The following is a 13,496-nucleotide window of genomic DNA, read 5'->3' as shown; positions in this document are numbered from 1 at the left end:
TCCAAGTCACAGGGACTCTAGCCCTGATAGGAGGTCCAAGTCACAGGGACTCTAGCCCTGATAGGAGGTCCAAGTGACAGGGACTCTAGCCCTGATAGGAGGTCCAAGTGACAGGGACTCTAGCCCTGATAGGAGGTCCAAGTCACAGGGACTCTAGCCCTGATAGGAGGTTCAAGTCACAGGGACTCTAGCCCTGATAGGAGGTTCAAGTCACAGGGACTCTAGCCCTGATAGGAGGTCCAATTCACAGGGACTCTAGCCCTGATAAGAGGCCAAGTCACAGGGACTCTAGCCCTGATAGGAGGTTCAAGTCACAGGGACTCTAGCCCTGATAGGAGGTTCAAGTCACAGGGACTCTAGCCCTGATAGGAGGTCCAAGTCACAGGGACTCTAGCCCTGATAGGAGGTCCAAGTCACAGGGACTCTAGCCCTGATAGGAGGTCCAAGTCACAGGGACTCTAGCCCTGATAGGAGGTCCAAGTGAGGACTCTAGCCCTGATAGGAGGTCCAAGTCACAGGGACTCCAGCCCTGATAGGAGGTTCAAGTCAAAGGGACTCTAGCCCTGATAGGAGGTCCAAGTCACAGGCTGAATCTACACAGGCTGCTCCATTCTGATCTCCACTAATTGTTCTTTTGACCAATCACATCAGATCTTTTTTACATCAGATCTTTTTCAGAGGTGATCTGATTGGTCAAAAGACCAATTCGTTTTTAAGATCCGAATTGGTCTGCCTGTGTAAACATAGTGTCACAGACTCAGAACTTTAACACCCAGATAAAACACAATCTAAACTAGAGACCACTGATTCATCTCATAAACAACATTACTAGGTTGAAGTTGACCCTAGACGCCGACCTTGGGTCAGTTTTGCAATTCCCCCACTAATGGTTAAGGTTCAGAGTGGGGGAGGGGAAGCTGATCCTAGATCTGAATCTAGAGGAAACTTCAGCCTGGCAACAACCCAAACATATAAAACAGATCCTCACTGGAGGGTCCATGCCTACTATCAGTAGGTCTATGTAGACTGTAGAGAGGGAGGGAGAGATGGGTACTGACCTGAAATTGTTGAAGTTGTCAGTTGGTAGTTTTTCACACGCCGCCAGCAGAGCTTGTAGTCTCTTGTCCATATCCTGAATACTGGATGGGGAAGAGAACAGTGAACAGGGCTCAGGGTGTGTTGTAGTCAAGGCAGTGTTTTTCTCAGTATTGTTTCCTACCAGGGAGACCAGCAGGCTGCAGTGTATGGTCATTGAGAGGCTAATTGGTGTCAGCTAACCATCTGAGGGACCGGTAAGCATCAACCCAGGGACCAGTGCCGAACCACGGGCCGGAGGTTGACAAACACTGTGTTAACACTGTCTATTATTGTGATAATGGTCACTGTCTGTTCTGTCATTATGGTACAGTTTGTTCCCTTCTTTGTGGAGCTCTCTCTATAGAATTAGGAAAGTCATGTCCAGGTCTTCAACATGACTAAAAGGGATCTGTTATCTGCAGTAGAGATGCTGAGGTTATGAAGGGATCTGTTATCTGTATTAGAGATGCTGAAGTTATGAAGGGATCTGTTATCTGCAATAGAGATGCTGTGGTTATGAAGAGATCTGTTATCTGCAGTAGAGATGCTGGGGTTATGAAGGGAATCTCTACTCACTTTGACGCCTGAATCCAGTCCTCGTAAAGTTCACTGGTCATCAGTGGCTCTGGAAGCTCACGGAGGTATGATTTCAGAGCCCCTGAGGAAGAGAGGGATGGAGAGACGGAGGGAGGGAGAGAGAGAGAGGCAGAGAGAGAGAGAGAACGGGATGGAGGGAGGGGAGGGAGGGAGGGAGGGAGGGAGGGAGGGAGGGAGGGAGGGAGGGAGGGAGGGAGGGAGGGAGGGAGGGAGGGAGGGAGAGAGATGAGAAGAGAGAGAGAGAGGGGGACAGCGGGATGGAGAAAGAGAGATGGAGAGAGAAAGGGAGGAAGAGGGATGGAGAGAGAGAGAGAGAGAGAGAGAGAGAGAGAGAGAGAGAGAGAGAGAGAAAGCAAGGAAGAGAGAAAGAGAGAGAGAATCTCATTAGGCCTAGTGGAGGTGTGGTTTTCTCTGTTCAGAATACTAATGAGAATACACACACACACAACACTGCCTTCCTCCGATTACTCAAGGAAGTGGATAGCAACATTACAAGGAAGCCTTTAGGATAGAGAACGTCTAGGGAAAACACAAGCAGATCACTTGGGAGATGTTAAGGGATGTCTTCCTCTAGCCCCACAGCTGAACTAAACTCCAGGGCCAAATCAAGTTTCACCTTTCAAGTTTTATTAGTCGTAAGTACGGGATACACATGGTATACACCGTCCAATGAAATCCTTACTCGACAATGCAACAGCAATAAGAAATAATACATGATAAGAATACCAACATAAAGTAAATGGCTCAGTAGAATAGAAGAAACATTTTAGCATCAGTATAATACAGGAAGGCACAATTTATAGTCCAATATTATAGTCCAGTATGTGTATGTGTGTGTTTGTGCGTGTGGGTGTGTATTTCTGTGTGTGTGTGTATGTGTGTGTGTGTGTATGTGTATATATGTCTGTGTGTATTTATGTGTGTGTGAGTGTGTGTGTGTGTATGTCTGTGTGTATGTCTGTGTGGGTGTGTGTGTATATATGTCTGTGGATGGTGTGTGTGTGTGTGTGTGTGTGTGTGTGTGTGTGTGTGTGTGTGTGTGTATAGTGTGTGTGTGTGTGTGTGTATAGTTATATGTCGTGTGTATGTATGTGTGTGTGTGGGGGGGGGTGTGTGTTGTGTGTGTGTGTGTGTGTGTGTGTGTGTGTGTGTGTGTGTGTGTGTGTGTGTGTGTGTGTGTGTGTGTGTGTGTGTGTGTGTGTGCTAAAGTGCTGAGAATCAGAGCAGTTTCTAGTAGATGTCCTGGATGGGTGGGAGCACGGTCCCAGTGATGTACTGGGCCTTGTGGTTGTGGACAGAGCCGTTCCCGTACCAGGCCGTGATGCAGCCGGTCAGGACACTCTCCATGGTTCAGCAGTAGTATTTGGAGAGGACCCGGGGTGGCAAGACAGATTTCTTCAGCCGCCTCAGGAAGTTAAGACAAGAGGGGTGGTGTTGTTGGTCCATGTCAAGTCCTCTGTGATGTGGACGCAGAGGAACTTAAACTGCTGACCCTCTCCACTGCAGTCCTGTCGATGTGGAGCGGAGCATGTTCCCTCCTCTACTCCTCTAGTCAACAATCAACTCATTTGTTTTGCTGATGTGGAGGGTGTTGTCCTGGTACCATAATGTCAGTTCACTCAGCTCCTCCCTATTGGCTGACTCATCGTTGTTGGTTATCAGGCCTACAACCGTTGTGTCGTCAGCAAACTTGATGATGGAGTTGGTGTCTTGCAAAGCCACACGGTCGTGGGTGAACAGGAAGTACAGAAGAGAACTGAGGACGCTCTGAGCTTGGTGTCAAGCTTGGAGGGAACAATAGTGTTGAATGCTGAACTGTAGTCAATGAACAGCATTCTCATGTAGGTGTTCCTCTTGTCCAGATGTGTTAATAGTGATGGAAATGGCATCTTCCTTGGTTCTGTTGGAGAGGTATTCAAACTAGACTGGGTCCAGTGTGCCTGGCATGCTGGCCTTGATGTGGGCCATGACCAGCCTCTCAAAGCAGTTCATGATGACCGACCCCTATTCCCTATGTAGTGCACTACTTTTGACCAGGGCCCCTATTCCCTATGTAGTGCACTACTTTTGACCAGGGCCCCTATTCCCTATATAGTGCACTACTTTTGACCAGAACCATATGGGTCCTGGTCAACAGTAGTGCACTAAATAGGGAATATGATGTCATTTGGGACGCAGCCCAGCTCACTAGTGGAGGAGGAGGATGTTAGGAAATAGGCAACTGTAACGCCCTGGCCATAGAGAGGGGTTTTTGTTCTTTATTTTGGTTAGGCCAGGGTGTTACATTGGGTGGGCGTTCTATGTGCATTTTTCTATGTTGGTTTGTTTCATTGATTTTGGCCGTGTGGCTTCCAATCAGGCACAGCTGTAGAGTGTTGTTGCTGATTGGGAGTGACACATAAGGAGCATGTTTTTCCTTTGGGTTTTGTGGGTAATTGTTTCTGTTAGTGTTTGCACCTGACAGGACTGTTCGGCTGTCAGTTTTCTCATTTTGTTTTGTATAGTGTTCTTTCTGCTATTAAATATTCAATGATGAACACTAACTCCGCTGCACCTTGGTCTACTCTCTCTCACGACAGCCCTTACAGCAACAAGGAAATAGGCAACAAGGTGTGAAGGAAATAGGCAACAAGATGTGAAAGACAACAGTCTTCCACAAACACAAGAAGCCTTGATTGTGTTGACCTAACATTGATGTATGTATTTCTGTAGGCATGAATCTCCTGAAAGCAGAGTTATATCTAATGGTTATATATAGACAATGGATCTAGCTAAAGGCTCGTTGTTATGGAGACCAGAGCCTGAGCCAGAGAGAGCGAGGTAAGAGGCGTGTGGGGGTGTAAATTAATCTGCGATGGTGTGTGCATATGCATGTCAGACCTGGGTTCAAATACCTGTGTATTTGAGTATCTATACTCAACAAAAATATAAACGTAACCTGCAATCATTTCTAAGATTTTACTGAGTTGCAGTTAATATAAGTAAATCGGTCAATTTAAATAAATTCATTAAGCCCTAATCTATGGATGTCACATTACTGGGAATACAGACATGCATCTGTTGGTCACAGATACCTTATAAAAAAGGTAGGGGTGTGGATCAGAAAACCAGTCAGTATCTGGTGTGACCATTTGCCTCATGCAGCGCAACACACCTTCACATAGAGTTGATCAGGCTGTTGATTGTGGCCTGTGGAATGTTGTCCCACTCTACTTGAATGGCTGTGCAAAGTTGCTGGATATTGGTGGGAACTGGAACACGCTGTCATACACGGCGATCCAGAGCATCACAAACATGCTCAGTGGGTGACATGTCTGGTGAGTATGTAGACCATGGAAGAACTGGGACATTTTTAGAATTGTGTACAGATCCTTGTGACATGGGGCTGTGCATTATTATGCTGAAACATGAGGTGGTGGCAGATGAATGGCACGACAATGGGCCTCAGGATCTCGTCACGGTATCTCTGTGCATTCAAATTGCAATGGATAAAATGCCATTGTGTTCGTTGTCCGTAGCTTATGCCTGCCCATACTATAGCCTCACCACCACCATGGGGCACTCTGTTCACAACGTTGACATCAGCAAACTGCTCGCCCACACAACGCCGTACACGTGGTCTGCAGTTGTGAGGCCGTATTGGCAAATTCTCTAAAACGCTGTTGGAGGCAGCTTATGATAGAGAAATGAACATTCAATTCTCTGGCAACCGCTCTGGTGGACATTCCTGCAGTTAGCATGCCAATTGCACACTCACTCGAAATTTGAGACATCTGTGGCATTGTGTTGTGTGACAAAACTGCACATTTTAGAGTGGCCTTTTATTGTTTCCAACACAAGGTGCACCTGTGTAATGATCATGCCGTTTAATCAGCTTCTTGATATGCCACACCTGTCAGGTGGATGGATTATCTTGCAAAGGAGAAATGCTCACTAACAGGGATGTAAACAAATTTGAGCACAGCATTTGAGAGAAATAAGCTTTTTGTGCGTATGGAATATTTCTGGGATCTTTTATTTCAGCTCATGAAACATAGGACCAAAACTTTAAATGATGCATTTATATTTTTGTTCAGTGTAGTATTTAAAATACTTATTTTAATATTTACTAAAATTTAAAAATATATATTTTTATGGTTATTTGGAAAAACGAAATAGTCTATAAAATTATATTTGAGGGTATTTTGAAATACTTATTTACAAATACAAGGGTTAAATGCATGGGAGTGTATTTGAGTGTTTCCATATACTGTGTCTGGGTGTGTAAGGTAACCTGCGATGGCGTGGGGGTCAGCTGAATACTCCTGTACGTCCATAACACCACAGTCCAGGGAGGCCTTCAGCTTCTTCAGCTTGGAGGCCGAGGGAGCCACTCTGAACAGACCCTACACACACAGGGAGTCAGGAAGACAGGAAGTCAGGAAGACAGGAAGATAGGGAGTCAGGAAGACAGGAAGTCAGGAAGACAGGAAGACAGGGAGTCAGGAAGACAGGGAGTCAGGAAGACAGGAAGACAGGGAGTCAGGAAGACAGGGAGTCAGGAAGACAGGAGGACAGGGAGTCAGGAAGACAGGAGGACAGGGAGTCAAGAAGACAGGAAGACAGGGAGTCAGGGAGTCAGGAAGACAGGAAAACAGGGAGTCAGGAAGACAGGAGGACAGGGAGTCAGGAAGACAGGAGGACAGGGAGTCAGGAAGACAGGGAGTCAGGAAGACAGGGAGTCAGGAAGACAGGGAGTCGGGAAGACGGGAAGACAGGGAGTCGGGAAGACAGGGAGTCAGGGAAGACAGGGAGTCAGAAATTCAGGGAATCAGAGCAGGGTCATCATAGAGATAAATAGTGAAATATAAATCTAGTACATACTGTAACTTTGTCTACAATAAACACTCTCTAACGGCTAAATCCTATATTAACGCTACTCTGTAATCAGAATGTTTAGTAGTGTTAATTAGGCTTCATCTGGGTCTGGGAAACTTAGTACTGTTAAGTAGGCTTCATCTGGGTCTGGGGAACTTAGTACTGTTAAGTAGGCTTCATCTGGGTCTGGGAAACTTAGTACTGTTAAGTAGGCTTCATCTGGGTCTGGGAAACTTAGTACTGTTAAGTAGGCTTCATCTGGGTCTGGGAAACTTAGTACTGTTAAGTAGGCTTCATCTGGGTCTGGGAAACTTACTACTGTTAAGTAGGCTTCATCTGGGTCTGGGAAACTTAGTACTGTTAAGTAGGCTTCATCTGGGTCTGGGAAACTTAGTACTGTTAAGTAGGCTTCATCTGGGTCTGGGAAACTTAGTGTAAAGCAGGCTTCATCTTTGTCTATACCTCCTCCTGCATGCCACACTCCAGCAGCATTGTGACACAGGCCTCGATGGGGAAGGCGATCTCTCTGCTGCTGATGGTCAGGTGTTCCTCCAGGGCCTTGCCATACGAAGGCTTCTCCACCCACGCCTCTGTGGCGGTACAACACATTATACAACAGTTAGACACACGAGGAGCAGACAGGCATGTGCACATACACATGTGCAGGCATGGACAAGCTCTCTCTCTCTCACACACACACACACACACACACACACACACACACACACACACACACACACACACACACACTAACTCACCCTGGTGAGCTTTAATGGTGGGCAGGACACTCTGGAGGATCTCTAGAGACTTCCTGTGATATTCTGCCTGGATCTCTATGAGCTACAGGGAGACACACAGAGACACAGGGACAGAGAAGGGCACAGAGACACAGAGACAGAGAGGGGGACAGAGACACAGAGACGGAGAGGGGGACAGAGACACAGGGACAGACAGGGGGACAGAGACACAGGGACAGACAGGGGGACAGAGACACAGGGACAGACGGGGACAGAAACAGAGACAGAGAGGGGCACAGAGACACAGAGACAGAGAGGGGCACAGAGACACAGGGACAGAGAGGGGCACAGAGACACAGACACAGAGAGGGGGACAGTGACACAGAGACAGAGAGGGGGACAGAGACACAGAGACAGAGAGGGGCACAGAGACACAGAGACAGAGAGGGGCACAGAGACACAGAGACAGAGAGGGGCACAGAGACACAGGGACAGAGAGGGGCACAGAGACACAGGGACAGAGAGGGGGACAGTGACACAGAGACAGAGAGGGGCACAGTGACACAGAGACAGAGAGGGGGACAGAGACACAGAGACAGAGAGGGGGACAGTGACACAGAGACAGAGAGGGGCACAGTGACACAGAGACAGAGAGGGGGACAGAGACAGAGAGGGGGACAGTGACACAGAGACAGAGAGGGGCACAGTGACACAGAGACAGAGAGGGGGACAGAGACAGAGAGGGAGACAGAGAGACACACAGGGAAACAGAGGGTGACAGAGGGACACAGAGGGAGACAGTAGGACACAGAGGGAGACACAGAGGGACAGAGAGTGACAGAAGGACAGAGAGACACAGAGGGACAGAAGGGTAAAAAAGTGAGGTTTAAACACCAGCTCAGCTATATGACTGTAAAAGGAGTCAAGGTCATCTGAAGGGTAAATGCATTGATACAGACAATGTACTAACCGTCTGAAAGTAGTTTGCATAGTCTATTTCTTTGGCCACAAAATTATACATATCCGCTGATAGTTGATCCTGGAAAAGAAAATAAGAAATTACCATAAACCTAAATACAGTCAGTAACCTTGTAGTGGTTAATACAGTCAGTAACCTTGTAGTGGTTAATACAGTCTGTAACCTTGTAGTGGTTAATACAGCCTGTAACCTTGTAGTGGTTAATACAGCCTGTAACCTTGTAGTGGTTAATACAGTCAGTAACCTTGTAGTGGTTAATACAGTCTGTAACCTTGTAGTGGTTAATACAGCCTGTAACCTTGTAGTGGTTAATACAGCCTGTAACCTTGTAGTGGTTAATACAGTCTGTAACCTTGTAGTGGTTAATACAGTCTGTAACCTTGTAGTGGTTAATACAGTCAGTAACCTTGTAGTGGTTAATACAGCCTGTAACCTTGTAGTGGTTAATACAGCCTGTAACCTTGTAGTGGTTAATACAGTCTGTAACCTTGTAGTGGTTAATACAGTCAGTAACCTTGTAGTGGTTAATACAGTCAGTAACCTTGTAGTGGTTAATACAGCCTGTAACCTTGTAGTGGTTAATACAGCCTGTAACCTTGTAGTGGTTAATACAGTCAGTAACCTTGTAGTGGTTAATACAGTCAGTAACCTTGTAGTGGTTAATGTAACCTGTAACCTTGTAATGGTTAATACAGCCTGTAACATTGTAGTGGTTAATACAGTCTGTAACCTTGTAGTGGTTAATACAGTCTGTAACCTTGTTGTGGTTAATACAGCCTGTAACCTTGTAGTGGTTAATACAGTCTGTAACCTTGTAGTGGTTAATACAGTCTGTAACCTTGTAGTGGTTAATACAGTCTGTGACCTTGTAGTGGTTAATGTAGTTTCATGGTGTGGGGGGAGACAGTGGAATACAGTAGGTGAAGGAGGAGGAGCCTGAACTTCTAGAACCCTGTGACTCACCCTGCAGATCTCCATCCGATTGGCTGCCTCTTCCATCTCCTCTCTGAGGGCCTCCCCCTTGGCCCCGCCCGCCTGCAGGTTGCTAGGGTGACTGGAGGACTTGGACGACTGGTGAAACCTACAGGAAAGGAGGAGACAGAAGAAGAGTTAGGAGGAAGGATGGAACGACAACACACAGACAGCATCCCAAATGGCATCCTATTCCAGGCTATATAGTGCACTACTTCTGACCAGTAGCGCTCTATATAGGGATTAGGATGCAATTTGAGACACAACAACGGAGGGAAGGAACATGCTCGTCTAAGCATTATTGTAAACATGAGCATGTCTTAAGACGTGAAGGCCAGTGAAGAGGGTAGAAGGTATGTTAACATGCAGTCCATCCCTCACCGTGTGCGAGCTGAGTCCATGTCCAGGACCAGCTTGGCTAAATGTTTCCTCTGTTTCTGGATGTTGGGAATGTCCACCTGGGAAGAGACAGGAACACATCAAACCTCCTCTATAATGTATCTCCACTACATTCAGTTATCTACTAGTTATCTGTCAGTGGAGATGGGAGGAATAATCCACCACCCTGAAGTTAATAGACAATAATGAACATGCTGACATTGTGTCTTAACGATCATGTTCAGTCAGAGATAGAAATGGTGAATGTTGTGGGCAGCCTCTGGACAGCAATTATAACAATTATAACTTCAAGTAATGTATGGCTAGGGACAGTAGACCTCACCTCATCATAGGGACAGTAGGACTCAACTCATCATAGGGACAGTAGGACTCATGAAAGTAGGACTCACCTCATCATAAGGACAGTAGGACTCACCTCATCATAGGGACAGTAGGACTCACCTCATCATAGGGACAGTAGGACTGAACTCATCATAGGGACAGTAGGACTCAACTCATCATAGGGACAGTAGGACTCATGAAAGTAGGACTCACCTCATCATAGGGACAGTAGGACTCACCTCATCATAGAGACAGTAGGACTCAACTCATCATAGGGACAGTAGACCTCAACTCATCATAGGGACAGTAGGACTCATGAAAGTAGGACTCACCTCATCATAGTGAAAGTAGGACTCAACTCATCATAGGGACAGTAGGACTCACCTCATCATAGGGACAGTAGGACTCAACTCATCATAGGGACAGTAGGACTCAACTCATCATAGGGACAGTAGGACTCACCTCATCATAGTGAAAGCTGGACTCACCTCATCATAGGGACAGTAGGACTCACCTCATCATAGTGAAAGTAGGACTCAACTCATCATAGTGACAGTAGGACTCATGAAAGTAGGACTCACCTCATCATAGTGAAAGTAGGACTCACCTCATCATAGTGAAATTAGGACTCACCTCATCATAGTGACAGTAGGACTCAACTCATCATAGGGACAGTAGGACTCACATCATAGGGACAGTAGGACTCACCTCATCATAGGGACAGTAGGACTCACCTCATCATAGTGACAGTAGGACTCAACTCATCATAGGGACTGTAGGACTCAACTCATCATAGGGACAGTAGGACTCAACTCATCATAGGGACAGTAGGACTCAACTCATCATAGGGACAGTAGGACTCACCTCATCATAGGGACAGTAGGACTCAACTCATCATAGGGACAGTAGGACTCACCTCATCATAGTGAAAGTAGGACTCACCTCATCATAGTGAAAGTAGGACTCACCTCATCCTAGTGAAAGTAGGACTCAACTCATCATAGTGACAGTAGGACTCACCTCATCATAGGGATAGTAGGACTCACCTCATCATAGGGACAGTAGAACTCACCTCATCATAGGGACAGTAGGACTCACCTCATCATAGTGACAGTAGGACTCAACTCATCATAGGGGCAGTAGGACTCAACTAATCATAGGGACAGTAGGACTCACCTCATCATAGTGAAAGTAGGACTCAACTCATCATAGTGACAGTAGGACTCATGAAAGTAGGACTCACCTCATCATAGTGAAAGTAGGACTCACCTCATCATAGTGAAAGTAGGACTCACCTCATCATAGGGACAGTAGGACTCACCTCATCATAGGGACAGTAGGACTCACCTCATCATAGGGACAGTAGGACTCACCTCATCATAGGGACAGTAGGACTCACCTAATCATAGTGACAGTAGGACTCACCTCATCATAGGGACAGTAGGACTCACCTCATCATAGGGACAGTAGGACTCACCTCATCATAGGGACAGTAGGACTCAACTCATCATAGGGACAGTAGGACTCAACTCATCATAGGGACAGTAGGACTCATGAAAGTAGGACTCACCTCATCATAGGGACAGTAGGACTCACCTGATCATAGAGACAGTAGGACTCAACTCATCATAGGGACAGTAGGACTCACCTCATCATAGGGACAGTAGGACTCACCTCATCATAGTGACAGTAGGACTCAACTCATCATAGGGACTGTAGGACTCAACTCATCATAGGGACAGTAGGACTCAACTCATCATAGGGACAGTAGGACTCACCTCATCATAGTGAAAGTAGGACTCACCTCATCATAGGGACAGTAGGACTCAACTCATCATAGGGACAGTAGGACTCACCTCATCATAGTGACAGTAGGACTCACCTCATCATAGTGAAAGTAGGACTCACCTCATCATAGTGAAAGTAGGACTCACCTCATCCTAGTGAAAGTAGGACTCAACTCATCATAGTGACAGTAGGACTCACCTCATCATAGTGACAGTAGGACTCATGAAAGTAGGACTCACCTCATCATGGTGAAAGTAGGACTCACCTCATCATAGTGAAAGTAGGACTCACCTCATCATAGGGACAGTGGGACTCACCTCGTCATAGGGACAGTAGGACTCACCTCATCATAGGGACAGTAGGACTAACCTCATCATAGGGACAGTAGGACTCAACTCATCATAGGGACAGTAGGACTCACCTCATCATAGTGAAAGTAGGACTCACCTCATCATAGTGAAAGTAGGACTCACCTCATCCTAGTGAAAGTAGGACTCAACTCATCATAGTGACAGTAGGACTCACCTCATCATAGGGATAGTAGGACTCACCTCATCATAGGGACAGTAGAACTCACCTCATCATAGGGACAGTAGGACTCACCTCATCATAGTGACAGTAGGACTCAACTCATCATAGGGGCAGTAGGACTCAACTAATCATAGGGACAGTAGGACTCACCTCATCATAGTGAAAGTAGGACTCAACTCATCATAGTGACAGTAGGACTCATGAAAGTAGGACTCACCTCATCATAGTGAAAGTAGGACTCACCTCATCATAGTGAAAGTAGGACTCACCTCATCATAGGGACAGTAGGACTCACCTCATCATAGGGACAGTAGGACTCACCTCATCATAGGGACAGTAGGACTCACCTCATCATAGGGACAGTAGGACTCACCTAATCATAGTGACAGTAGGACTCACCTCATCATAGGGACAGTAGGACTCACCTCATCATAGGGACAGTAGGACTCACCTCATCATAGGGACAGTAGGACTCAACTCATCATAGGGACAGTAGGACTCAACTCATCATAGGGACAGTAGGACTCATGAAAGTAGGACTCACCTCATCATAGGGACAGTAGGACTCACCTCATCATAGGGACAGTAGGACTCAACTCATCATAGGGACAGTAGGACTCACCTCATCATAGGGACAGTAGGACTCACCTCATCATAGTGACAGTAGGACTCAACTCATCATAGGGACTGTAGGACTCAACTCATCATAGGGACAGTAGGACTCAACTCATCATAGGGACAGTAGGACTCACCTCATCATAGTGAAAGTAGGACTCACCTCATCATAGGGACAGTAGGACTCAACTCATCATAGGGACAGTAGGACTCACCTCATCATAGTGAAAGTAGGACTCACCTCATCATAGTGAAAGTAGGACTCACCTCATCCTAGTGAAAGTAGGACTCAACTCATCATAGTGACAGTAGGACTCACCTCATCATAGGGACAGTAGGACTCACCTCATCATAGGGACAGTAGAACTCACCTCATCATAGGGACAGTAGGACTCACCTCATCATAGTGACAGTAGGACTCAACTCATCATAGGGGCAGTAGGACTCAACTAATCATAGGGACAGTAGGACTCACCTCATCATAGTGAAAGTAGGACTCAACTCATCATAGTGACAGTAGGACTCATGAAAGTAGGACTCACCTCATCATGGTGAAAGTAGGACTCACCTCATCATAGTGAAAGTAGGACTCACCTCATCATAGGGACAGTGGGACTCACCTC

General features: G+C 46.4%; 1 protein-coding gene across 1 annotated transcript in view; it reads right to left on the bottom strand.

Moving 5' to 3' along the window:
* LOC106606243 (rho GTPase-activating protein 44) overlaps window positions 1–13,496 on the bottom strand; it is a 111,947-nt gene that overhangs the window by 29,610 nt on the left and 68,841 nt on the right. The window contains 8 exon segments of the mRNA XM_045719723.1: window positions 1,059–1,139; window positions 1,654–1,735; window positions 5,948–6,059; window positions 6,994–7,121; window positions 7,290–7,371; window positions 8,239–8,307; window positions 9,211–9,328; window positions 9,601–9,677. Coding sequence (XP_045575679.1) covers window positions 1,059–1,139; window positions 1,654–1,735; window positions 5,948–6,059; window positions 6,994–7,121; window positions 7,290–7,371; window positions 8,239–8,307; window positions 9,211–9,328; window positions 9,601–9,677 — 749 coding nt within the window.

This window comes from Salmo salar, chromosome ssa06, assembly GCF_905237065.1.
Source record: "Salmo salar chromosome ssa06, Ssal_v3.1, whole genome shotgun sequence".
Lineage (NCBI taxonomy): Eukaryota > Metazoa > Chordata > Actinopteri > Salmoniformes > Salmonidae > Salmo > Salmo salar.
This window is presented reverse-complemented; position numbering and strand designations above follow the sequence as displayed.